The 23223-nt window shown below is 51.9% G+C and overlaps 1 protein-coding gene across 3 annotated transcripts in view; it reads left to right on the forward strand.

Annotated features, from left to right (window-relative positions):
- The first annotated feature begins 1670 nt into the window (after window positions 1-1670).
- CRISPLD2 (cysteine rich secretory protein LCCL domain containing 2) overlaps window positions 1671-23223 on the forward strand; it is an 88187-nt gene continuing 66634 nt past the window's right edge. For 2 of the 3 annotated variants that reach the window (XM_025370551.1, XM_025370552.1), the window contains exons 1-2: window positions 1671-1870; window positions 21210-21523. In XM_025370551.1, coding sequence (XP_025226336.1) covers window positions 21284-21523 — 240 coding nt within the window. In that variant the 5' untranslated portion in view covers window positions 1671-1870; window positions 21210-21283. Of the gene's footprint in view, window positions 1871-18180; window positions 18224-19331; window positions 19554-21209; window positions 21524-23223 lie in introns of all 3 variants that reach the window. The other variant, XM_025370550.1, reaches the window with a different exon arrangement.

Below are 23223 nucleotides of genomic sequence, written 5' to 3' on the forward strand. Positions count from 1 at the left end.
GTCTAAGGACTGTTGTTCTGGAACAGTCTTATTCACCACTGAGCCCTCCAGTGCTTGAAACAGAGCCCAGAACATAGTAGGTGCTTAATTATTGGATGACTGCATGCCAATTGAGTGCATCTGAAGAATGATGCTTCAAAGACTGAGAAAAGTAAAACAAAAAGAGGAAAAAAGATAACAGAGAACATCTGCATTATTACTATCCTTTTGAGAGGGAGTTTTGTTCTTGTCTCCCAGGCTAGAGTGCAGTGGTGCGATCTCAGCTCACTGCAACCTCTGCCTCTCAGGTTCAAGCGGTTCTTCTGCCTCAGCCTCCCAAGTAGCTGGGACTACAGGCATGCACCTCCATGCCTGGCTAATTTTTGTGTTTTTAGTAGAGACAGTTTCACCATGTTGGCCAGGCTGGTTTCGAACCCCTGACCTCAGGTGATCTGCCCGCCTCAAACTCCCAAAGGGTTGGGATTGCAGGCGTTAGCCACCGCGCCCGGCCAATCTACATTATTCTGTATCTGCATTTGAGCCGCACCAAAATCTTAGGCAAGGTTTCCCCGTTTGAGTCCACATCACGCAGGCAGCCTTCCATAGTCCTTGTTCCACCCATTCCCCATCCTTGTTTCTCCCACTTGCCCTGGCTCATGGGGGTCCCAGACTCTGAGATCCCAGAGGTGTCTTGTTTGTGCCAGCTGCATAGCACAGGGCCCAGCACAGAGAGACTCGATGGGTATTTGGGGAATGAGTTAACACTGAAGGAGCTAATTCCGGTGTCTTGGTGCGGAGATGAGCAATGCGGACAGGCCTCCTACTGCCCTTGGGCCGCAGCAGCTCACCGCACAGTGCCTGCATACCCGTCCACATTCTGTGACTGAGTGGGGAGCACGGGGGAGTCCCTTAGCTCTTAAGGAACGTGGATTTACCTGTTTCAAAGGTGATTTCGTCTGGCTCGAAATTGATTTACCTATATACCTGCACAAGTTAAGAATGCTAAATGCCTTCGGGCAAAAGAGGTATGAACATGCTGCACTGCTCCTAGCTACGGCACTTCGGGCACGCTCTTCTCCAAGCCTCAGCTACTGGATCTGTGAAATGGGATGATTTCCACCTCCCTGGATTCCTGGGAACGCGTCCTGAGGTCGTTGAAGGTAAAGTGCGGAGCCTGGACCCCTGCGCTAGCGCCACCATCCGGTAACAAGTCTCCCTTTCTTCGTCTGCAAATTGGGAAGAGTGTGCCTAAGTTTTCTAAGCACGTGTAGAGGGTGGGAGTCAACTCAGTAACTGTGTACTCTGCACCGCGCCGCAGTTCACAGCGCCCAGCCCTTGCGGATTTCATTTGCTAAAATCCTGGGAGGTCGCTTCCTTATTCCTATTTTCCAGTTGAGCTGCAGAGAGTTGGAGTTGGTAAATTTGCAAGCCCCTTGTGGAAAGCGCTTGGCGCCGCGCCAGGCGCATAGTAAGCGCTCAATGAAAACTATACTTGTGTGGCTAGTGGCGAGGAAGCTGAGCGTCTCCTTGTCCCTAGCCGGCCCTGGAGGCCAGCGGCCCCGCCTTCCTCGCCCACCCGGCGCCCGCGCCTCAGCCCCCGCCTCCTTCAGCCAGCTGAGCCTGCGGGGCGGGGCCGGGGGCGGGGCCGGTGCTGATCGGTCCTACCAGCGCCGCCAGCCACCTGGGGGCGTGGCCTCCGGGCTCCTGGCAGCCTACAAGAGGCGGTGCGCTGAGCCCCAGCACCAATTCGCATCCCAGGGCGTCTCCAGCCGCCCCCTTTGAGCTGTCTGCTTGCTGTGCCCGCTGTGCCTGCCGTGCCCGCGCTGTCGCCGCTGCTACCGCTGCTCGACGCGGGAGACGCCAGCGAGCTGGTGATTGGAGCCCTGCGGAGGTAAGTGTGACTTCCATGCCTCTCCCTTTTGCAAACTGTTACCCTCCCGAGAAGCTGGAATAACTAGAATAGATGCCACCTCGCAGGGCTGACTGTGTGAGGGCACCACACTGAGTGCTCTGCTTGCATCGCGGAACATAGCTTTGCGACAGGCCCTTTTGCAGATGAAGAAACTGAGGCTCAGCGAAGACAACTCATTTGCCCAGGACCTCGCAGCCAGGACTCCAAAGAGCCGGGCTTCAACGCGATCTGAGTGCAGAATGCTGCTACTTGGGGGCTGTTTACTCTCTTGCCTTCCTTGGGCAGCGCTAGCATTTGTTGCATTCCTGTGTTCGTAGTGGGTGTCAATAACTGGGAAGCTGATGGCATGGATGTGGCAGGCATTAGAATGTGTCCTACTCATGTCTGGAGGAACAGGGTGATCTAGTGGCATATGCATTCAGCTGCCGTTTGCTGCCACGCCCCTCTATGATTTCATTTGCAAGGTAGCCTTCTTCCCATATTTCAGATGAAGATGCTGAGGGTCAGAGAGGTGAAGTAAGTTGTCCAGGCAGAGCCAGGGCTGGAACCCAGCTCTGTCTGTCTCCAGAGCTTCAAATGGATGTGTAGAGACTTGGGGCCATGTCAGGGTTCTGCAGTTTGGAGGAACACGTTTTTGGGTTTCTTTAGCCAGAGCGGGCACCTGCATAACTCCTGCGTGGGGGAGTTACCGTGGAAGCTGAGGGCTCGCTCTGGAGTGTGGGGGACATCAGTCGTCCCATGTGGACAGAGCCAGGGTTAGTCTCTCATGTGCTGCAGACCCAGAGCCTCCCTTGCTAAGGCTGGACAAGCCAGGGAGGACTTCGCTGATGCCTGCTCATCGCAGTCCAACTGGAATTGGGCGTCTCTCAGTCAAAATGTGGTTGCTGCCCTGGCTGAGAGAAGCAGCCGGGAACCCGTGCAAATGCCTGGCTTGCCTTGCAACTGGAGTGGGGTTGTGAGTTTCCCCTTTGGGCCTTTGGACCCCTTGCCCTGGTAGAATGGGGTGTGCCTGCTTTCCCCATCCAGGGTCTGGAGTCTGACAGTGAAGACAGCCTGCAGAACAGGACCGGGGCGTGGCCCTTTCCAGTAGACTGAGGCCATGAGCTGTGACTGTTGGCTGTCCCAGGGCTCCTTGGGTTATATGCACCTGATTTTCTGCTTCTGCCCTGATCTGGCTGTTTCCACTCAGGAAAAGGAGCAGGTGTGGGACTGTGTTGCCCGTGCGGCAGGCATGCGGTCTGTACCACACACTTTACCTGTATTGGCATCGCTGCAACACTCTTGGGCAGTAGATCTCTCGATGCCCACTCCACAGCTGAGGAAACTGAGGCTCAGCAAGGTGAAGTGCTTGCCTAGGATTCCCCAGCTAGTATGGAATGCTATCACCCCCAGGTGGGTCCTATCTGCACTCTTGACCCTGCTTTCTTTAAGACACTTCTCTGCCCACTGCCAGCTCCACCTGTGAACCTGACCTTCACACAGGTGATGTTTTGTCTTAGAGGGGCTCCAGGTAAAACCACTGGACAATGTACCTAGGGAGGAGAAACCAAGAGGGTGATTTTGATTTTTGCAGTCTCTTAAGGTGTAAGAGTAGGAATAGTAATAATGCCATTTGTAATAATATAAGCAGCTGACATTTACATGATGTTTAGTACAGACCAGACATGCCCAGGGTTTCCATGGATGAGCTCACTGCCTGCTCTATGAGCTGGGCACTTTTTACAAGGAGTAAGTCGAGGCTCGGAATTATTAAGGTGTGTGCCCAACATGACACAGCCAGGGCGGGGTAGAGCTGCCGTCCAGGCTGGGCCCTGAGCCAGATTCTGGGGGAAGGTGCCCATCTAATGACCAGCCACATGACTGTCACGGCAGAGCTTGCTACTAGTTGAGGCTTTTCGTGCCATGTGGGAGTTTTTTTTAACGTTGGCAGGGATCTGGGTCCCTGGTCCTGGCTGGGGTGAGGCTGGAAGGGGATCAACTGCCCCTGGGCTTGGACTCAACACTGCTGACAAGTACTGAGAGCCCTGTCCCGGGACCCAGATCAGTGCTGGCTCTCAGAGTCCTGCCTCCAGCCTGGAGAGGAGAGTTGGCTGGACTGGGAAGGCCTGAGCTAGGGAAGAAGACTGTGAGGTCCCTTAAAACCTCTGTACTTCATCCCTCAAAAGACCCCAAGTTAAGTATGTGGCCCTTTGTAGGTTGCATTTGCAAGTTTTTGGAGGCAGGACCCTCTGACGTCTTTGGAGGTCAGAAAGTTTTTGGAGGCAAGGCACTGACCTCTTTGGCCTGTGGGAACTGGAACTTTTCTTTCCTCTGTCACCAGCGTCATTTGCTGTGTGTGGGAGGTGCCTGCATGTCTGCCTGTGCCTGACTCAGGAGGCTTTTTCTTTCTTTCTTTTCTTTTTTCTTTTTTTGCAAACGCGCTGGTTTTTGATCAGTCCCAGATGTGCAAACCCAGAATCTCTCAAAGGGGCCGATGGCTTGTCAAGAAAGGAAAATTCAATCTGGGCATAATTTATTTCACTTCGTCTTGAGTTCATTGAGTGGAACAGATGCTCAGACCTTCCTGGGACGGGGACCCAGAGCACCTTGTAAAGTCTTAAATAGAGCACGCTGAGTTCTGGGACAGGCAAGGGACAGTCCGATCTGGGTGGTGGTAATAGGATGGGCCATGTTCTGTTTTTCTTTTTCCTGAAAAAATGTTTTGTGGTAAAAATACACATAAACATAAAATTTACCATTTAACCCATTTTGAAGTGTACAATTCAGTGGCAGTTAGTACATTTGCAGTATTGTGCAGCCACCACCACTAATTCCAGGGCGTTTCATCATCCCGTCAGGAAACCCCCTACCCATTAGGCATCATTCGCCATGCTCTTCCCTTCCGCCACTAATCTCCTTTCTGTCTCTATGAACTTGCTTATTCTGGACATTTCATGTGAATGGAATCACACAATGTGTGGCCTTTTGTGTCTGGCTGTTCTCACTCAGCATCATGTTTTTAAAGTTCATCCACACTGTCATGTGTCTGAGACCTTCATTCTTTTTTATGGCTGAGTAATATTCCATTGTATTAATAGACCACGTTTTGTTTATCCATTCTTCCACTGAAGGAAATCTGGGCTGTTTCCACCTTTGGCTTTTACGAAGGCGTCTGCTGTGAACATTTGCGTACAAGGTTTTGTGTGGGCATATGTTTTCATATCTCTTGAGTGTTTACCTGGGAGGAATTGCTGGGTCGTATGGTAACTTTATGTTTAACTTATTGAAGAGACTGTGTCCTCTTTTTTGACTCTCTTCTTGAAGCATCAACTCAGGCCATGTCTTTCCAGAATGTGTTGCTGGCCTTCTCCATGGGTGCAGGGAAGCCCTGGCAGTTGGCATTGGTGGGCAGTGTTGGCATGCCACCTGGGTCACAGCGGCAGCCGGCAGGGCATCCTGAGACATCACGCTGCCTTCTACCCCAGGCTGTGCAATGATGGGTACTCTTGGACAAAGACCCCTCTTGCAAGGCTGCGAGGACATCATGGTTCTGCCGAGGGAGATTTAGCTTTGATTGTCTTGAGTGCTGCGTCAGCTTAGACAAAAACCACAGAGTCAGAGGGGAAAAAAAAACAAAACAAAAAACGTCCTGATGAGGATTGTGCAATTTCCGGTCCATCATTCTTTAAAAAATTATAAATTATGAAATCCCACATTTTCAATCCCAATTTCTGGAACGTGTTTTATTTTGAGCACAGAATGGCAACATCCCAGGAAAAAAAGTCATGCTCCCATTTTGCTTGTAATCAAGGGAGCTGGAACTGACCCTACCCCCAATTTTTTTGAATAGGGAAAAGACTCAACTGGACCCCTCTAAGGATTGGGAGCTGGCATCTTCTGAGTCTGACTTGAGAAGAGTCTGATAACTCCTAGAGGAAACAGGCAGGGTTTTGCGAGCCAGGGAAGATGATAGTGGGTGGGTGGGGAGTTGGCGAGGGTGTGCCAGGCAGAGGCACCGTGTGTGCAAAGGCCTGGAGGTGGAGAAGGGCCTGGGACTTTTGGAGAATGGCAGAATGTTTGGTGTGCCTGCAGTCTATGAGTCAGGCTCAGGGTGGCAAAGGTCTGCCCTGCAGGTGTTATGATGAGCTGTACCACTTAGTGGGCACCATCAAGATGAACAGAAAGTAACATGGTGGCATTGCACTTGAGAACAGCTCACTCTAGAATGAACTGTGTCCCCCAAAGTGTGCAGAGCCCATACCTAGTGGTCCCCAAGGTGACTGAGCACGTGCACCGATCCAGCAGCAAATCCCCCCAATCCAAGAGCTGTTCTTTCCATTCTGTGTTCTTTCGGTCCTTCTGTTTATGACAAGGTGAAAGTCACAGGTGGGGTTGTCCCTAACACCTCTCCCATACCCTGATCTCCTTTTACAACAAACAGCAAGCATCCTCTACAACAAAGCCTTTGGCTGGTATCAGCGCCTGGCTGGGAGGAAATAACTGGGTTGTTTTTACTGTTTAATTTCACTCTTGCTGTCTGTTCACGGCACTAGTGATCAGGTTCTCCGCCAGTGGGAGTGATAGAAAGTTACCTTTTTAAAGTAAATTTCTTGGAGCCCAAAAAACAAGCCAAGTTAAATAAAAATTCAAAATATGGGGCCAGGGGCAGTGGCTCACACCTGTAATCCCAGCACTTTGGGAGGCCGAGGTGGGTGGATCACCTGAGGTCAGGAGTTTGAGACCAGCCTGGCCAACACAGTGAAACCCCATCTCTACTAAAACTACAAAAATTAGCCAGGTGTGGTGGCAGGTGCCTGTAGTCCCAGCTACTCGGTAGGCAGAGATAGAAGTTGCTTGAACCTGGGAGGTGGAGGTTGCAGTGAGCCAAGATCGCACCACTGCACTCCAGCCTGGGTGACAGAGCAAGACGCCATCTCAAAACAAAAACAAAGTATGTACTAGTACTGGTACACGGTAGGAAGGTGGGCAGAACTTAGGAAGTGGGGGATTCAAAGGACGGGGTTTGGGAAATGCTGGATCAAGGTGGGGGAAGGAGGAGAACGGAGAGGTACTTTAGAGAAGTGCTTCTCAGAGTGGGGGCCTGCAACCAGGCGCCATGGCTCACGCCTGTAACCTTAACACTTTGGGAGTTCGAGGCGGGTGGATTGCCTGAGCCCAGGAGTTCGAGTCCAGCTTGTGCAACATAGTGAGACGTTGTGTCTACAAAAAATTTTAAAATTAGCTGGTGTCCTCTCAATGTGTCTTGTCCTCCTCATGTTTCTAAAATAAAGGAAGAAAGGCCGAGCACAGTGGCTCACGCCTGTAATCCCAGCACTTTGGGAGGCTGAGGCGGGCAGATCACTTGAGGTCGGGAGTTCGAGACCAGCCTGTCCAACATGGCAAAACCTTGTTTCTACTGGAAATACAAAAATTAGCTAGGCCGGGTGGTGCACACCTGTAATCCCAGCTACTTGGGAGACTGAGGGAGGAGAACCACTTGAGCCTGGGAGGCAGAGGTTGCAGTGAGCTGAGATCATGACACTGCACTCCAGCCTGGGTGACAGCGCAAGACTCCATCTCAAATAAATAAATAAACAAATAAATATAAATAAATACATAAAAGAAGAAAAAAAAAATGAGCCAGGCGTGGTAGTGCACACCTGTAATTCCAGCTTCTTGGGAGGTGGGAGACTTAAGACCAGGGGGTTGAGGCTACAGGTGAGCAGTGTTCACGCCACCGCACTGCAGCCTGAACAACAGAGTGAGACCCTGTCTCAAAAAAAAAAAAAAAAGTGGGTTCCTGGCCTGGCAGCACCTGGGGACTCACAGAAATGCAGGTTTTCAGGCTCCCCCGGAGACCTGGATCAGAAACTCTGGGGTGGGGCTGGCAGTCTGCTGTAACAAAGCCTCCAGCCCTTCCTGATGCAGCCTCAGTTGTGGGAACTGCTGCCCTAGAAAGCTAAAGAAGGCTTGCCCTGGGGCCCTGGCACAAATGCGGGGCATGGAGAGCTGGTTACTGGGGTCAACGTTGAGCTATGTGGACGGTTCTGATCGTAGGGCCTGGTGTGACCAGAAAGAAGTCACGAGTGACCTGAGAGCTGAAAGACCACCTCCCTCCAGAATCGGGGAGACCCCTTGAGAACAAGTCGTTGGCATATTTGGAAGGCTTTCTTCCAGAAGAACACTCAGCCCTTTGGCACTCTGTGCTGAGGCTGTGACTCCCTGATGCTCTGGGGCCTGAGCCAGTGTCCTGAGGATGCCGGCACCTTCCTCAGAGCACGTTTCATGCCCCTGTGTGCCTGCGAAGAGCCAGCTACACACATTTATTTATAACCCCTGAAGGGGTGAACTGTGTCCTCAAGGGCATTGAAGACACCTCTATGATGTGTGTCCATCTTCCCTGCCATCCCTCTCTCCTGCCCCAGGCCTGCTCCCCGCCCAGCCAGTCCGTTCTCCCCGGGAGGGAAGATGCTGTTTATTCCCTGGGACCTGCGAGGCTGGGGCTGCCCTGGGACTGAGAAGGTATTTTCAGCTGGGCCTTGGCACTGCAGGACAAAGTACTCTGTCAGACTTGGGATGAACTGGGCCCTGTCTGGGAGAGTCGTGTGCGGGTCCAAGGGGGAGGCCCTACCGCCAGCTGGACTTTATCTGGGACCTGACACATTGCAGTTCACTTTGAAGGCTGCTGAGCCAGGGCCCCAGGCCTGTTTCAGCTCTGAGACTCCTGAGGGAAAGGCCCGGGATTTTCTCTTGAATAATGGCGCGCTCTCCTTGGACCACTCCCGCCCTCTTAATCCAGTCTTCAAACAGAGGTCAGAGCAACAGCAAATTTTTTGTTTTTATTTTTAAATTTCTTGTTGCTGCTTAACATACCAGGGAAGAGGGCACAGCCATCCCTGTGCCGGCAGAGAGATTTTCACAAAGCGCCGTAGCCCCGGTCACAGCAGAGCCTGGCTGGCTCCCAGAAGCCCCTCAGGCCCCTCTCACGGTCCCGCACCCCCCAAGGGTAGTCATTTCCGGACTTCTAAGGGCACAGGCTGGGTTTGCCTGGCTTGGACTTGACCTAAATGAAACCATGCATGTTGAATCACTGGAGTCTGGCCCCTTTTGTTTGTTGAGCACCGTGTCTGCGGGGTTTGTCTGTGCTGTTGTGTGTTGCAAGGCTTTCAAGACACGAATCAGACCCTGTCACCGCCCGACTTCTTTCCTTCGAGGGCCCTCTTTGCATTTAGAGCAAAACCAAGGGTCTTCACTGTGGCCTTCAAGGCCCCTCACGGTGACCTGGCCCTGGCTGCCTCCTGACCCCGTTCCTCCCCAGCTTCACGGGCTTTTCGCCTGTTCTCAGTCACGCCTCGACTGTGACCCCCTCTGAGCCTTTGTCCTTGCATTTCCTGCTGCCTGCAGCGCCCTTTCTTTTTTCTTTTTTTCTTTCTTTTTCGTTTTTCTTTTTTCTGAGATGGAGTCTCACTCTGGTGTCCAGGCTGGAGTGCAGTGGTGTGATCTCAGCTCATTGCAACCTTCACCTCCTGAGTTCAAGCGATTCTCCTGCCTCAGCCTCCCAAGTAGCTGGGACTACAGGCGTGTGTCACCACGCCCAGCTAATTTTTGTATTTTTAGTAGAGACAGGGTTTCACCATGTTGGCCAGACTGGTCTCAAACTCCTGACCTCAGGTGATCTGCCCGTTTCGGCCTCCTACAGTGCTGGGATGATAGGCGTGTACCACCGCACGGGGCCTACAGTGCCCTTTCTTTAAGAGCTCAGCAGGGCCGGGCGCGGTGGCTCAAGCCTGTAATCCCAGCACTTTGGGGGGCCGAGACGGGCGGATCACGAGGTCAGGAGATCGAGACCATCCTGGCTAACACAGTGAAACCCCGTCTCTACTAAAAAATACAAAAAACTAGCCGGGCGAGGTGGCGGGCGCCTGTAGTCCCAGCTGCTCAGGAGGCTGAGGCAGGAGAATGGCGTGAACCCAGGAGGCGGAGCTTGCAGTGAGCTGAGATCCGGCCACTGCACTCCAGCCTGGGCAACAGAGCGAAACTCTGTCTCAAAAAAAAAAAAAAAGAGCTCAGCAGGACCTTGCCGTCTACCCCAGCCAGAGTGGTTCTGCCCCCCTCCTCTACCCATCTTCACCAGCCGTTTCCCGGGCTGTCCTGCTCACACCTTCTGTATTTACCTCTCTGCTGCCACGTTTACTCTCTGTCTCCTCCCAGTCCCGAGCGCAGATTCCGTCTTGTTCACTTGCAGATCCTGGGATTTTCACCTGCAGAGTGCTGTGGAGGTTCCGCAGCCAGCTCTCCACTCACCTTTGCAGATGCCACCTGTCAGTGAATCACGCTTCTCAGGCAGGGAGACTGGCCCAGGCTGCCAGGCTTGGAGCCCAGCGCAGAGGTGATCTGGGGCCCTGAATTTACTCAGGAGGAGAAGGGAAAGAAACATCATTAAACACCATGAATGTCCTGGGATTCTGTCACTGGACCCTTTATACACATGATCCTGGGTAACCATAGCACCCTCTCTCCCCTAGCCATGGAAGAAACTCAGGGCCTCATGCATGAGCGAGGAATTGGAGGCTTGGGGAAGTTGAGGCATGCCCAGCTCCATGCGGTGGAGGCGGAATTCGAACCCAGAGCTGCCCATTCTTCTCTATGCCTTTCTGCATTGCCTTCTGGGAGTCCAAAATTCCTTTCCCTTCGGAGACGGAGGGCTCCTGCTGTTTATCGTTTAAAGCTTTGCTGGGAACATTGTTTCCAGGGAAACATCCACATATCTTCAAGGGAGAAAGGTGCCCCAGGAGTTATGTCCTAGGGTTTTAAAGAATGTATTAATTTATTACCTGGTCCCTGGTCCCTTAAAAGTGGCTTTTCTTGTATATCACCTTGGCTTGCATCGAATGCACCTGCTTTTCAGTTCTTTCTTTTTTCTTTTTTTTTTTTTTGCACATAGTAGAATAAGAGTTTGTTGAATGACTATTTTGTTTTTGTCCAGAATTTTGTATATTCTTAGCATAGCATGTAAACAATGAAAAGCATTGTAGAGATTTTTTGTTCAATTAAGCATACAGACATATTGTCTCAGAAATCCCATAAGAATATATCTTTTGTTAATTGGCTGGACGTGGTGATGTGCGCCTGTAGTCCCAGCTACTCGGGAGGCTAAGGCAAGAGAATCGCTTAAACCTAGGAGGTGGAGGTTGCAGTGAGCTGAGACCATACCACTGCACTCCAGCCTGGGGACAGAACGAGACTCTGTCTCAAAAAAAACACAAAAAACAAAAGGAGTATATCTTTTGTTGAGGGGAGAGGAGGAGAGAAGGTGCCTTGTGGGGCTGGTGTCGCCTTTAAGCTGAGTGGACTGCTGGCTGTCCTGGGGAGATGAGGAATTCAGTGTGGTGCAGCAGCTAGGAGAGGAGCTGGAGCTGGGCTGTGGCTTCCCTTGGGTCGGGCCTTAATCCTGCCAAGAAGGGTTTAAGGAAAACTGCCAGGCTGCAGTGAGTGGGGGAGAGGGGCCCCCGCTCCCTGTGTGGTGCTTACCCAGGCGCTCCTAACGGGATGTTCTGCTCAGTCAAGGGCTCTGCCAGAGACACAGGCGGGGGGAGTGGAGTACCCCTCCTTCCAGCCCCGGCTTCATTCCTGGAATTTCTGGGTGGTTTGTGGGTATGACTCTGATCTGCCCTTGGCCTCTTGCTTAGATGTGAGTTCTCCTTTGATACTTCTGAGGAAGAGTAGAGCCTAGAGAACACCCCGACCCCCACGCTGCTGGGGTCAGCTGCCCTCGTGTGGGCCATGGGCCTCAGCTGAGTGGTGCGGGGCCGCAGGTCAGAACTGCCCTGACGTTTAGGAGAGTCGCTGTGTGGACAAGGCAGGACTGGTAAGTGACCGGGGCATGGTGAATGATTCGACATTGTCCTCGGGCTTTCTGTATGGCCTCAGGCAAGTTGCTTATCTTTTTTGAGCCTCAGTTTCCTGATCTGTAAAATAGGGCTATGATCACAGTGACCTCATCAGTTTGTGGACCACATGAAATGTGCAGGGCAGGAGTAGAGGGCCCAGGCCATGCCTGCGGCAGCCCCTTCCTCACCCCACGATGGCGTACGTTTGGTGATGAACATTTGTTGGGGGCATAAAGCTGATTGAACAAGGCTCAGTGCCGGCCAATGGCGAACTGCAGCCAGCTTGGTGTGGCTCATACCAGCTCGAGAACTGATAGTTACATTTTCAGGGCCAGCCTAGTGGCTCACACCTGTAATCCCAACACTTTGGGAGGCCAAGGTGGGAGGATCGCTGGAGCTCCGGAGTTCGAGACTGGCCTGGGCAACATAGTGAAACCCTGTCTCTACTATAAATAAAAAATTTACTGTGCCTGGTGGTGCACACCTGTAGTCCCAGCGACTTGGGAGGCTGAGGTGGGAGGATCGCTTGAGCCTGGGAGATTGAGGCTGCAGTGAGCCATGATTGCACCACTGCACTCCAGCCGGCGTAATAGTGAGACCCTGCCTCCAAACAAATAAATAAATAAAAATCAATAAAAAATAAATTTTCACAAGGATTGCAAACCAGTTAAACACAACCATCATTAAACGTCACGTTATAAAAACTTACAGTTAAGTTATATTTAAAGGCCGGGCATAGTGGCTCATGCCTATAATCCCAGCACTTTGGGAGGCCAAGGCGGGTGGATCACCTGAGGTCAGGAGTTCAAGACCAGCCTGACCAATATGGTGAAACCCCGTCTCTACTAAAAATACAAAAATTAGCCAGGTGTGGTGGCGCATGCACTTATAGTCCCAACTACTCGGGAGGCTGAGGCAGGAGAATTGCTTGAACCAGGTGGTGGGGATTGCAGTAAGCCGAGATCACGCTATTGCACTCCAGCCTCAGCCTGGGCTGCAGAGTGAGACTCTGTCTTTAAAAAAAAAAAAAAAAAGAAAGAAAAAAAGAAAGTTTTATTTTAAATGAAGGTAATAAATAATTAAAACCTATCATTTTTGACTTTTTTCCTGCATTTTACTGTGGCCTCTGCTCTATGGGATCTGCGTGATGGAAAGGCTGCATGACTGTGTGCTTCTGGGGATCTCTTTTCAGAACCTCCATGCTCAGTGACTTCACACTGGTTGCTTGAAGTTGGCCACAGTGGGAGTATTTACACTGAGGGAATTGGCAAACACTGCAAGGCAGGGTGGTTTTTGCTTGGTTTTTGTTTTGGAAGCTGGCGGTGAATGATTTACCATCCCACCACTATTCCAGCCCTTGAGAAGCTCAGGGTCCAGCGAGGGAGGCTGAGAGTCAGAGCAGCCACAATCCTGGGTGGAGAGCCCAGGGCTGGGGGTGCCCATGGGCCTGTCAAGTCAGCTGAGACCCAACCGTGGAAGAGGACAGAGCTCCATGATAGAAAATGACATCTGACAGGATAAACTCAGCATGAATCACCAAATACATTTGCATGAGTGACACCTGGCCAGGTGGTGACATGAATCCTCCAGACCTGGCGCATGACATCTTGGACATCTGGGGAAAAATGGCCAACGCTCAAGGCATATACTAAGCTAATATACGTTTCAAATTCGGTAGAGGGTCCCCCTGCCATCCCCCAAGCATTGGACATTTAACAGATTTTTTTTTTTCCTGTTTTTCTTTTGAGATAGAGTTGCCCAGGCTGGAAAGCAGTAGCACGACCTACAGTCTCCATCTCCCAGGCTCAAGCAATCCTCCCATCTCAGCACTTCCCTGAGTAGCTGGTACTACAGGCATGTGGCACCATGCTTGGCTAATTTTTTATTGTTATTATTTTTAGTAGAGACAGGGACTCACCATGTTGGCCAGGCTGGTCTCAAACTCCTGAGCTCAAGTGATCCTCCCATCTCAATCTCCCAAAGTGCTGGGATTATAGATGTGAGTTACCACACCTGGCCTAATAGGATTTTTATTTTTGTAATTTTTTAATTTTTTAATGTTTTATTTTTTGAGTCTTGCTGTGTCACCCAGACTGGAGTGCAAAGGCACAATCTCAGCTCACTGCAACCTCCACCTCCCAGATTCAAGCGATTCTCCTGCCTCAGGCTCCCGAGTAGCTGAAACTACAGGCACGCACCACCACACCCGGCTAAGTTTTGTACTTTTAGTAAAGATGGGGTTTCATCAGGTTGGCCAGGCTGGTCTCGAACTTCTGACCTCAGGTGATCCACCCACCTGGGCCTCCCAAAGTTCTGGGATTACAGGTGTGAGCCACCGTGCCCAGCCAGATTTTTAAACATTGGATTTTGTTAAGGCAAACGTGGGCTTTGAAATAATGTGAAGAGAGAATTGTCTCTTCATAGCATTCCACATTATTAACTCCAGCCTACTAAAATCCCTTCAAACGATGCATTTTTGGAGGCTCTGGCACATCCTCATTATTATAACAGGCCTGTCACTTCCCTCCACCCACAGATGTGGACTCAAGAAGCTCAGTGCCGTGTCCAAGACCACACAGCCAGGTCAAGGGCCAGTGAGGGGCAAGGTCAAGACATGAACCCAGGTCTCTCTTCCCCGAGAGCCCATGCTGCAGTCAATAGAGAAGCAGCCCAAATCAGACAGAGTCCTTATATGGCTTTTCTGATCTAGCTGGGAGGAGGGGGCCACACAGTCATCTCGTAAATATTTATCGAACACTGACTTACACATCGACGCTTCGGCGGTGAATGAGACCCGCAGGTCTGTAGTGTGGTTATGCGGGAGGTTTCTAGGAAGCCGTGATCCTCGGACTGAGTCTTAGCAATGAGCAAGAATTCATCTCCCCAGCCTGGGCCAGTGAAGCGGGGCACGTCGGGGTCATGGGATGAGCTGTGGGAACAGCATGTGCAAAAGCAGGGAGCTTGGCACAGGCTAGATGCCGAAGGCTGACAGGCTAAGTCCCGAGATTCATCTTTCTGGCAGATTCTCCTAAACACAAGGCACTTGCAGCACAGGCCAATGACGCAATGAGCTTCAGCCCAGCTCCCTCTCCCTCACTCACTTCTGAGTGTTGAGTACGATGGCGCCCGAGAGATAACCATCAGGTAGACCCCTTGCTAAACTTGGACACATGGTTTGCTGATCCCCTAAATGTCCACAAAGCCTTGGCCAGGGTAGAGGGGTGCGGTTGGAGAGCTCATAGTGCAAACAAGCTGTGTTGAAAGTCCCCCAAACTTTTGGAAAGTTTGATTTCAAGTCTTGATTCCACTTTAAACTAGCCACACAGCCTCCTAAATGTCAGCCTCCCGGACTCAGTTGCACTTTCTGTAAAATGGGACTGAAAACAGCTGCCTCTCTGCTAGAGTCCAAATGCATCTCAAAGCTCTGGGCAGTGCGGGAGAAATGTGGCTCCTGTCACTTTGATTTGCCAGCCATGGGTCTCACCATTGACCCTGGGACCTGAAAGCTCTGTCCATTCCCCTCCCAGCCTCTGCTGTGTGCTGAAATCTGGTGTGTTTTCATGAGGTCTTGGAGCTGTTATCTTACTTGTGGTCTTATGGGCTCACTTTTGCAACTCTGGCAAAAGAGAACAAAATCTTCCAGAGAGCATTTCTGCTGTGTTGTCCCGTGGTCCCCAGCGATATTTCATTATCAGTGAGTGGCCGAGCAGACAGGATGTGGGGGCATCTCTCTAGGAGTGACGAATGCACCCAGGCCCTTCCTGGGAGCATCAGGGGTAGAAGAGCAGAGTTAGAGTGGCAGCCTCACTCCCCAGGTACCGAAGTGCACTCGGGGCAGCCACCAAAGCGTGAGCTCTTTTAGGACGCTAGGAGGGTACTCTGCAGGGGGCATCCATCTGCCAGAGGTCAAAGGTCAGAGGTCAGCTAATCAAATCTGGGTCAAAGGTGAGTGGACAGCACCGATGGTGGGGGGGTTGTGTTTGTGTTGGTGGAATGTCGCCATGATACGAGGGTCTCCTTCATCTCCCATGGTGGTGACACATTGGTGCCTTCTCATCAACAGAGGCACCATTTGACCCGGGAGGCCCGTGCCCTGGCTCCCCCAGCCCAGCAGCCTTCCCAAGAGGCAGAAGAGGGTGGAAGAGAACTTTAGGGCAAGATTCGGTTGTTTTGTTTGGGAGTGCCCTTCCTCCTGCATGGGTGGGGAGGGGCTTGGGATTTTCAAATCCAGAGGGAAGCCCGCTCCGGGGGAGGCAGCAGGGCACTAAGCCAAGGGCACACCTGGGCCTCGAGGTTAGAAGAGCTGCGTTCCGGCTCCAGACTTGCTGCTCACCCTGGGCAGGTTCCTTCAATTCCATGGACTTCAACCTCCTCATCTGTAGAGTGGGGGTGATGGAGCCCAGACTCTGGAAAATCAAGAGGGTGAGAGGAGGTCATGGAGGTCAGGCACTCACACCGCAACTGGCGCAGGGCAGGTCTTCCCTGGCGGCCCCCTTCGCCCTGAGGGTCGCTGGCGTGAGCTCCTTCTTGAAGTTGGCAAGCCCAGGCGGCCTGGGCACTTGGAGGTCCCGTCCCGTTTGGAAAGCATTTGTGTGTTTTCATTGTCAATGGAAAAGGGGCGGAAGTGCTTCGGCCCCAGTTCTGACTGAGCTGTCTCAGCAGTGGGGTAGAATGGGCGGTGTGGGCCAGGGCTGCCGGGCACCGCCCCTGTGAACTGGGCCTCGGCCGACTGGTTTGTGGCTTTGGCAGATGGCACCAACCAGGTTCCGGCCAGGACCCTGGCCTCGGCCTCCTAACTTGCCTGTCTGCCTCCCTCGTGTCTCCTCTTTACAACAGCCAGGGGCATATTTGGAAGCAGTCCTGTCCACCCATGTGTTATCTGATGTGTGTTGGTCTGTTAAGCTGGCTACAGCAAAGTACCGCAGACTTAAACAATGGGAATTTAGTTTCCCACAGTTCTGGAGGCCAGACGTCTAAGATCAAGGTGCTGGCCGGGCTGCTTTCTCCTGGGGCCTCTCTCCGTGGCTGGCAGATGGCGTCTTCTCCCTGTGTCCTCACGTGGTCATCCTCTGCGTGTCTCGGTTCTAATCTCTTCTAGTGAGGACACTGGTCAGCTTGGTTAGGGGCCAACCTCATGGCCTCACATTACCTTAATCACCTCCGCAAAGGCCCTGTCTCCAAATACATCGCATTTGGAGGTCCTGGACATTAGGGCTCCAATGTGTGAGTTTGGAGAAACCCAGCTCAACCTATAGCTGTGTGCTTGTTCCTGTGCACCGAGCACTGGGCTCTGGGGGTACAAACCGGAATGAGGTTCTGGCCCTTTTATGGTTACTTTTCTTTTTTTTATTTTTTTGAGATGAAGTTTCACTCTTGTCGCCCAGGCTGGAGTGCAGTGGCATGATCTCAGCTCACTGCAACCTCCACCTCCCGGGTTCAAGTGATTCTCCTGCCTTGGCCTCCCAAGTAGCTGGGATTACAGGCATGCACCACCAAGCCCGACTAATTTTATATTTTTAGCACAGACGGGGTTTCTCCATGTTGGCCAGTCTTGTGTTGAACTTCTCAGGTGATCCACCTGCCTCAGCCTCCCAAAGTGCTAGGATTTCAGGCGTGGGCCACCATGCCCAGCCTATAGTTACTTTTCTGCTTAAAATCTCCTGTGTTCTCCTGCCCCCCAAATGTAGCAGGAGCCATCCAGATCTGGAGGAGCCTCGTCCCCTCCCAAGCAGGGACCCCCCAACCCCCAGGCCCTCTGGGCTGAAGTCAGACCGAACCACTTTCAGAGCCAGCAGTACTGGCATGCCACCAAGAATGGCAGGCCTGTGTTTCCCAGGTTGGCGGCTTCTGTGGTGCACATGAGGGCACTTGGAGAACCCCCCCTCCATTCCTCTCCCCTTTTCCTCCTGTTCTCTTCCAACGTGGAGGTTTCACTAAACCCCATGGTTCTCCCAACTCTAAAGCTTCACCTGAGACTTCATAACTTCTCTTTGGAATCCTTAGAGATGCACCAGCCTCTAAGCTGTGGAAGTCCTTTTAACATTCAGAATGAAGGCGGCCAGTCAGCTCTCCCAGGGCAGCCCACACTGGCTTGGGAGGACATGCCGGAGCACTCATCTAAAAACAGCATTTGTCTCCTGTTTCCTTGCTTTGGCATTTTGTTTTATTTTGTTACGCGCAGGTTGGCCCTCCCTAATCTGACAATCCAAAATCCGAAATGCTTCAAAATCCAAAACTTTTTGAGCACTGCCCTGAAGCCACATGTGGAAAATTCCACACCTGACCTCATGTGATGGGTTTCAGTCAAAATACAGTGAAAACTTTGTTCCATGCACAAAATTATTTTAACATGTTGGATAAAATTACCTTCAGGCTACGGGTATAAGGTGTATCTCAAAGATAAACAAATTTTGTGTTTAGATTGTGTCCTATCCCCAAGAGATCTCATTATGTACATGCAGATGTGCCAAAACCTGAAAAATCCAAAATCTGAAACACTTCTGGACCCAAGCATTTCGGATGAGGGATACTCAACTTGTAGTCCTTAAAAAAAGAAAAAAAGGAAAAGAAAATAGACAAGTATAAAGCATAGGCCCACCACAGAGGCCCTGAAGACGCCCTCCTATGGCCACCATTTCATAGTTCCTGGCAACTCTGCCTGTTCACCTTACATGAACAGATGTCAGCATCTTGCCATTATTTGCTTGAGATTTAAAAAATAGAAATAAGGGCCACGCACAGTGGCCCCTGCCTGTAATCTCAGGACTTTGGGAGGCTGAGGTAGGTGATTACTTGAGCCTAGAAGTTCAAGACCAGCCTGGGCAACATGGTGAAACCTCCATCTCTACAAAAAATAAACAAAAAATTAGCCTGGCGTGGTGGCGTATACCTGTAGTCCCAGCTACTCAGGAGGCTGAGGTGGGAGGATCACTTGAGCCCAGGAAGTCCAGGCTGCAGTTAGCCATGATTGCACCACTGTACTCTAGCCTGGGTGACAGAGTGAGACCCTGTCTCAAAAAAAAAAATTGAAATAAGATATTAAAGGTAAAGATGAAACCTCTCATTTTCTCCTCCCTACTCATCCTCTACTTCAGAGTCAATCCCCACCATGAGCTTGCTCTGAGTTCAGTCCCGGTTTTACGACACACACATACACACCATATACATACACACACACATACACATACATGTTTATGTGTATATGTACATATATGTCCATATATGATACAAAATAGTTTTATGTTTTTAATTTGCACAAATAGTAGCACTAGCATAATGTTCTACAACTTGCTTTTTAAAGTCACCACCACACCAAGATTTCTTTGTGCCTATGCTCACACAGCCCCAGCCCTCCCTTTTGCCCACTGTGTAATATTCCACCACGTGCTCCTGCCCCAACCCTAGGCATGCTGTGTTTACCAGTCCCCCTACTGATAACCATCTGAGTGGTGCCCGCCGGTGATTTAGACCAGAGCAGGGTCTTCATCTCATGGGTTCACAGCAGAGTTGCATCAGCAGTTTATGCTTCGTGCCTTTGGGGTCCCTGCTCCTCCCGTGGCTCAAGTGTGGAGCAAAACAAGCGGAGCATCGTCGTGACACCAGGGGGACGTTTGTGACGCCGATTACCGCACTCTCAACCTCAGCCAGCGTCAGAGTTTTCTGGCATCTCTTCTTTGAGGCTGGCCGCCTACAGCTGGAAATGCTCATATATGGTGGTGTGACTAACCTGAGAGAGAGAGAGATCAGGGATCCTGAGAAGTTCTGCATTCTTGGTCTGCTTCCCAGCAGGACGAGTGAGCGCGCAGAGGTCCTCCCTGCACGGCCCCAGGCTGGGCTTCGGAGGAGGGCAGCCAGTCTGGCCCGCTGCAAAGCAAGCCAAGCCCCTCCTCTCCGCATGGCGTTATTTTTGTCTGAGGCGTAGGCTCAGTCAGGACCCTGGAGAGTTTCCAGGGGTCAGGAATGGGAACCTCAGCATTCCCATAGCTCTTTGGCTCAGCCTCTGTCACCTGGTGCCAACGTTTCTGCTTCCTGGGATGCCCATCTTGGCCTCCGTCCATCCCCTCTGTGCCTTGATCTACATCTCCCCCCTGCCCCACCCGAGGATGCCCACCTTGCACTGCCACTGTCCCAGCCAACTTGACCAGTAAACACCTGGTTGGTGCTATGGGGGTGAAGACCAGGGAGGACTCTTGTGAAGAACTGAGCCCCACGGAGTTCCCATAGGTCAGCTTGAGGCACGGCCACCACCCAACCCTCCAGACAGAGCTGCTTCCTCTGGCCCCTGAGGGCCTGGCACTGTCTTTAGAGTCAGCCTTGTCCTGCTGTGTGGGGACTGTGGGTTTCCTCCTCCATGTCCCCGACCTAACTGTGAGCTCCTTGAGGCCAGGGACAGAGTCCTCTTCGTCTTCATATCCCCAGTCTCCATCTCAGAGTCCAGCACAAAATAAGGCACTCGATGGAGGTGACTGGGTGGCCCAGACTCTCCCCTGGGAGGAAAGCAAGAGAGGAGGGTTGTGCGTGGACGCACTTGTTCAAGCCCTTCCTTGTCTTCTTGGGCCAATAACATAGATTCTTCAGGTGAAGCCAGGAGGTGGAGGTCTGCGGTTCGTGACCCTATAATGGAGGGGAGGTAGTTGGCCCCCAGAGACAGAGGTGCCAAGGTAGCTTGCTGGAAAATTCTGGGTCTTTGTAATCATCATTTCGGATCTTAGCGTCTCTGCTTACCAGGAGGCTGGCCTTGGGCTTGTCTTGTTGCCACACTAAGCCACAGCTTTCTTATCTGTAAAATGGGGATGAGAACGGCCTGACCTCCTGGGTTGTCATGGTGACTGGGAATAACATAAACGACGGGCCTGCGTAGGTGCTTATGAAGGGTTTTCTGAGGGAACAAAAGGCGGAGGCCTTGGTTGGACTTCGTTCTGGGCAGCTGTGTCTTAGTGTGCGACAGATGTGCGGGTGGGGCCCGGGGCGAGGGCCGTGATAAGAGAAGCCATATGTCAACCACTTTTGGTAAACTGAGTTTGACTTCGCAGGGACTAGAAGTTTGCTCTCAATGTTGGTTCACGGAGCATGACTTTAGCAATCCCCTTGGGGCAGGAGATAGAAGCTAATTTGTGCCAGCGATTCACCTGAATCCTGAATGAATAAGAGATGCTGACTCCTAGTTAGAAAATGCAGGGACTCGCTCCAGGAAAACTTGAGTCCAGTAGGAACTGTTCTAGGTTATCCTCTTTGGAATCCCGACAGCTCGCCTCGCTGGGAACCCTTGGCGTAAATCCCAGCTCCACCACTTACTGTCTGTGGCACCTTGCTTGTTTAGCTTCTGTGGGCCTCAGTTTCCACATCTATAAAATGGAGAGAGTCGTGTGTGCTGCGTTCGCTGCTCGAGCCAGCGCTGTGACCGGCTCCTACTAATGCAGCTTCTCCTACCACCCTCTGCTTCCTTTCAGAGCTCGAGCACCCAGCTCTGTCCCAGGAGCCCAGGCTGTCCTGTGAGTCCCATAGTTGCTGCAGGAGTGGAGCCATGAGCTGTGTCCTGGGCGGTGTCATCCCCTTGGGGCTGCTGTTCCTGGTCTGCGGATCCCAAGGCTACCTCCTGCCCAACGTCACTCTCTTAGAGGAGCTGCTCAGCAAATACCAGCACAACGAGTCTCACTCCCGGGTCCGCAGAGCCATCCCCAGGGAGGACAAGGAGGAGATCCTCATGCTGCACAACAAGCTTCGGGGCCAGGTGCAGCCTCAGGCCTCCAACATGGAGTACATGGTGAGCGCCGGCTCTGGCCACAGGGGCTGGCACTGGGGGTGGGGCCCAGGCCACCAGCCTGCTCTGTGCCCCAGCCGGTGCGTGTGGTGGCTGGCTCAGGGTCTCCTCTGGCAGGGGAGGACCCCAGCTCTGTTCTGTTTGTTTGTTTTGAGACAAACTCTCTCTCCCAAAGTGCTGGGATTACAGGCGTGAGCTACCGTGCCCGGCCTGTTTGTTTGTTTTTGAGACAGAGTCTTGCCCTGTTGCCCAGACTGGAGTGCAATGGTGCCATCTCAGCTCACTGCAACCTCTGGCTCCTGGGTTCAAGTGATTCTCCTGACTCAGCCTCCTGAGTAGCTGGGATTACAGGCATGCACCACCATGCCAGGCTAATTTTTTTAATTTTTATTAGAGATAGGGTTTCACCATGTTGGCCGGGCTGGTCACAAACTCCTGATCTCAAGTGATCCACCCTCCTCAGCTTCCCAAAGTGCTAGGATGACAGGCGTGAGCCACCATGCCCGGCCTGTACATACTTATTGAATGTGTGGGTAGGAGGCAGGCTGGCCTCCCGGCTCTGCTTCTCTGCCTTCCGCACAGCTGGGATTTAATCAGCTGGTGAATTCTATGTATTTTTGAGTGTCTCACGTGAGTCCAGTACCCTGTGAGATTCTTGTTATAAAGAGGTGGACAAAGCAGATAAGGTCCCCGTCCACACTGCATCTCTGGACTCGTGTAGCCAGGAAGGATTTGTGGAGCACCTTCGATGTGCCCGGCACTGTCCTGGATTCCGGGAGGAGGCATGATTATGAGTTATGCAGAGTTAGAAGAAGAAATATGGGAGCTGCAAGAAAGAACATTACGGGTGGGAGAAACCTGACTGAGATGGAGGTGTCGGGGTGCCCACTCTGCGGAGAAGCCATCTCAGTTAAGACCTGAAGAGTGAGCATGGTTGAGTGAGCAAGCGTGCAGGGAAGGGTGTTCTGGGCAGAAGGAACAGAAGGTGTGAAACCACCACCACCTCGTGAATCTCTTTCCTTAATGGGAGAAAAGCTTCGGGTCTCAGAGGAGCTCTCAAAAAGCCAGTGGGACCACGGCTCATTTCTGAGGGAGTGAGGCCATTGCAAGAGGTCAGAGAGACAGGCAGGGGCAAAGCACACAGGGCTTTGAGGCTAGCTGAGGAGCCTGCCTTTTTTCTATGAGGAATAGGGTTTTGTTATTGCTGAAATGGGGGTGAAAAGAAAAAAAAAGAAAAAGGGTTTATTTGCAGGCGAGGATACTTTTATGACTGTGAAGCACTTTTTTTTTTTTTTTTTCTTTTTTTTGAGACGTAGTTTCACTCTTTCACCTAGGCTGGAGTGAAGTGGCGTGATCTCGGCTCACTGCAACCCCGACTCCTGGGTTCAAGCAATTCTCCTGTCTTGGCCTCCCAAGTAGCTGGGATTATAAGTGCCTACCCCCACGACCGGCTAATTTTTGCATTTTCAGTAGAGACGAGGTTTGCCATGTTGGCCAGGCTGGTCTCAAATTCCTGACCTCAGCTGATCCACCCACCTCGGCCTCCCAAAGTGCTGGAATTACAGGTGTGAGCCACCGTGCCCAGCCGTGAAACACTTTTGCTGCTGTGCATGTTGGGGATTGGAGGGCCCAGCAGGAAGCAGGGAGGCTGCTGGGAGGTGGCTCAGTCAGCAGGTGACGGGCAGGTGAGGAGGGAAGGGGGG

This window comes from Theropithecus gelada, chromosome 20, assembly GCF_003255815.1.
Source record: "Theropithecus gelada isolate Dixy chromosome 20, Tgel_1.0, whole genome shotgun sequence".
Taxonomy (NCBI): Eukaryota; Metazoa; Chordata; class Mammalia; order Primates; family Cercopithecidae; genus Theropithecus; species Theropithecus gelada.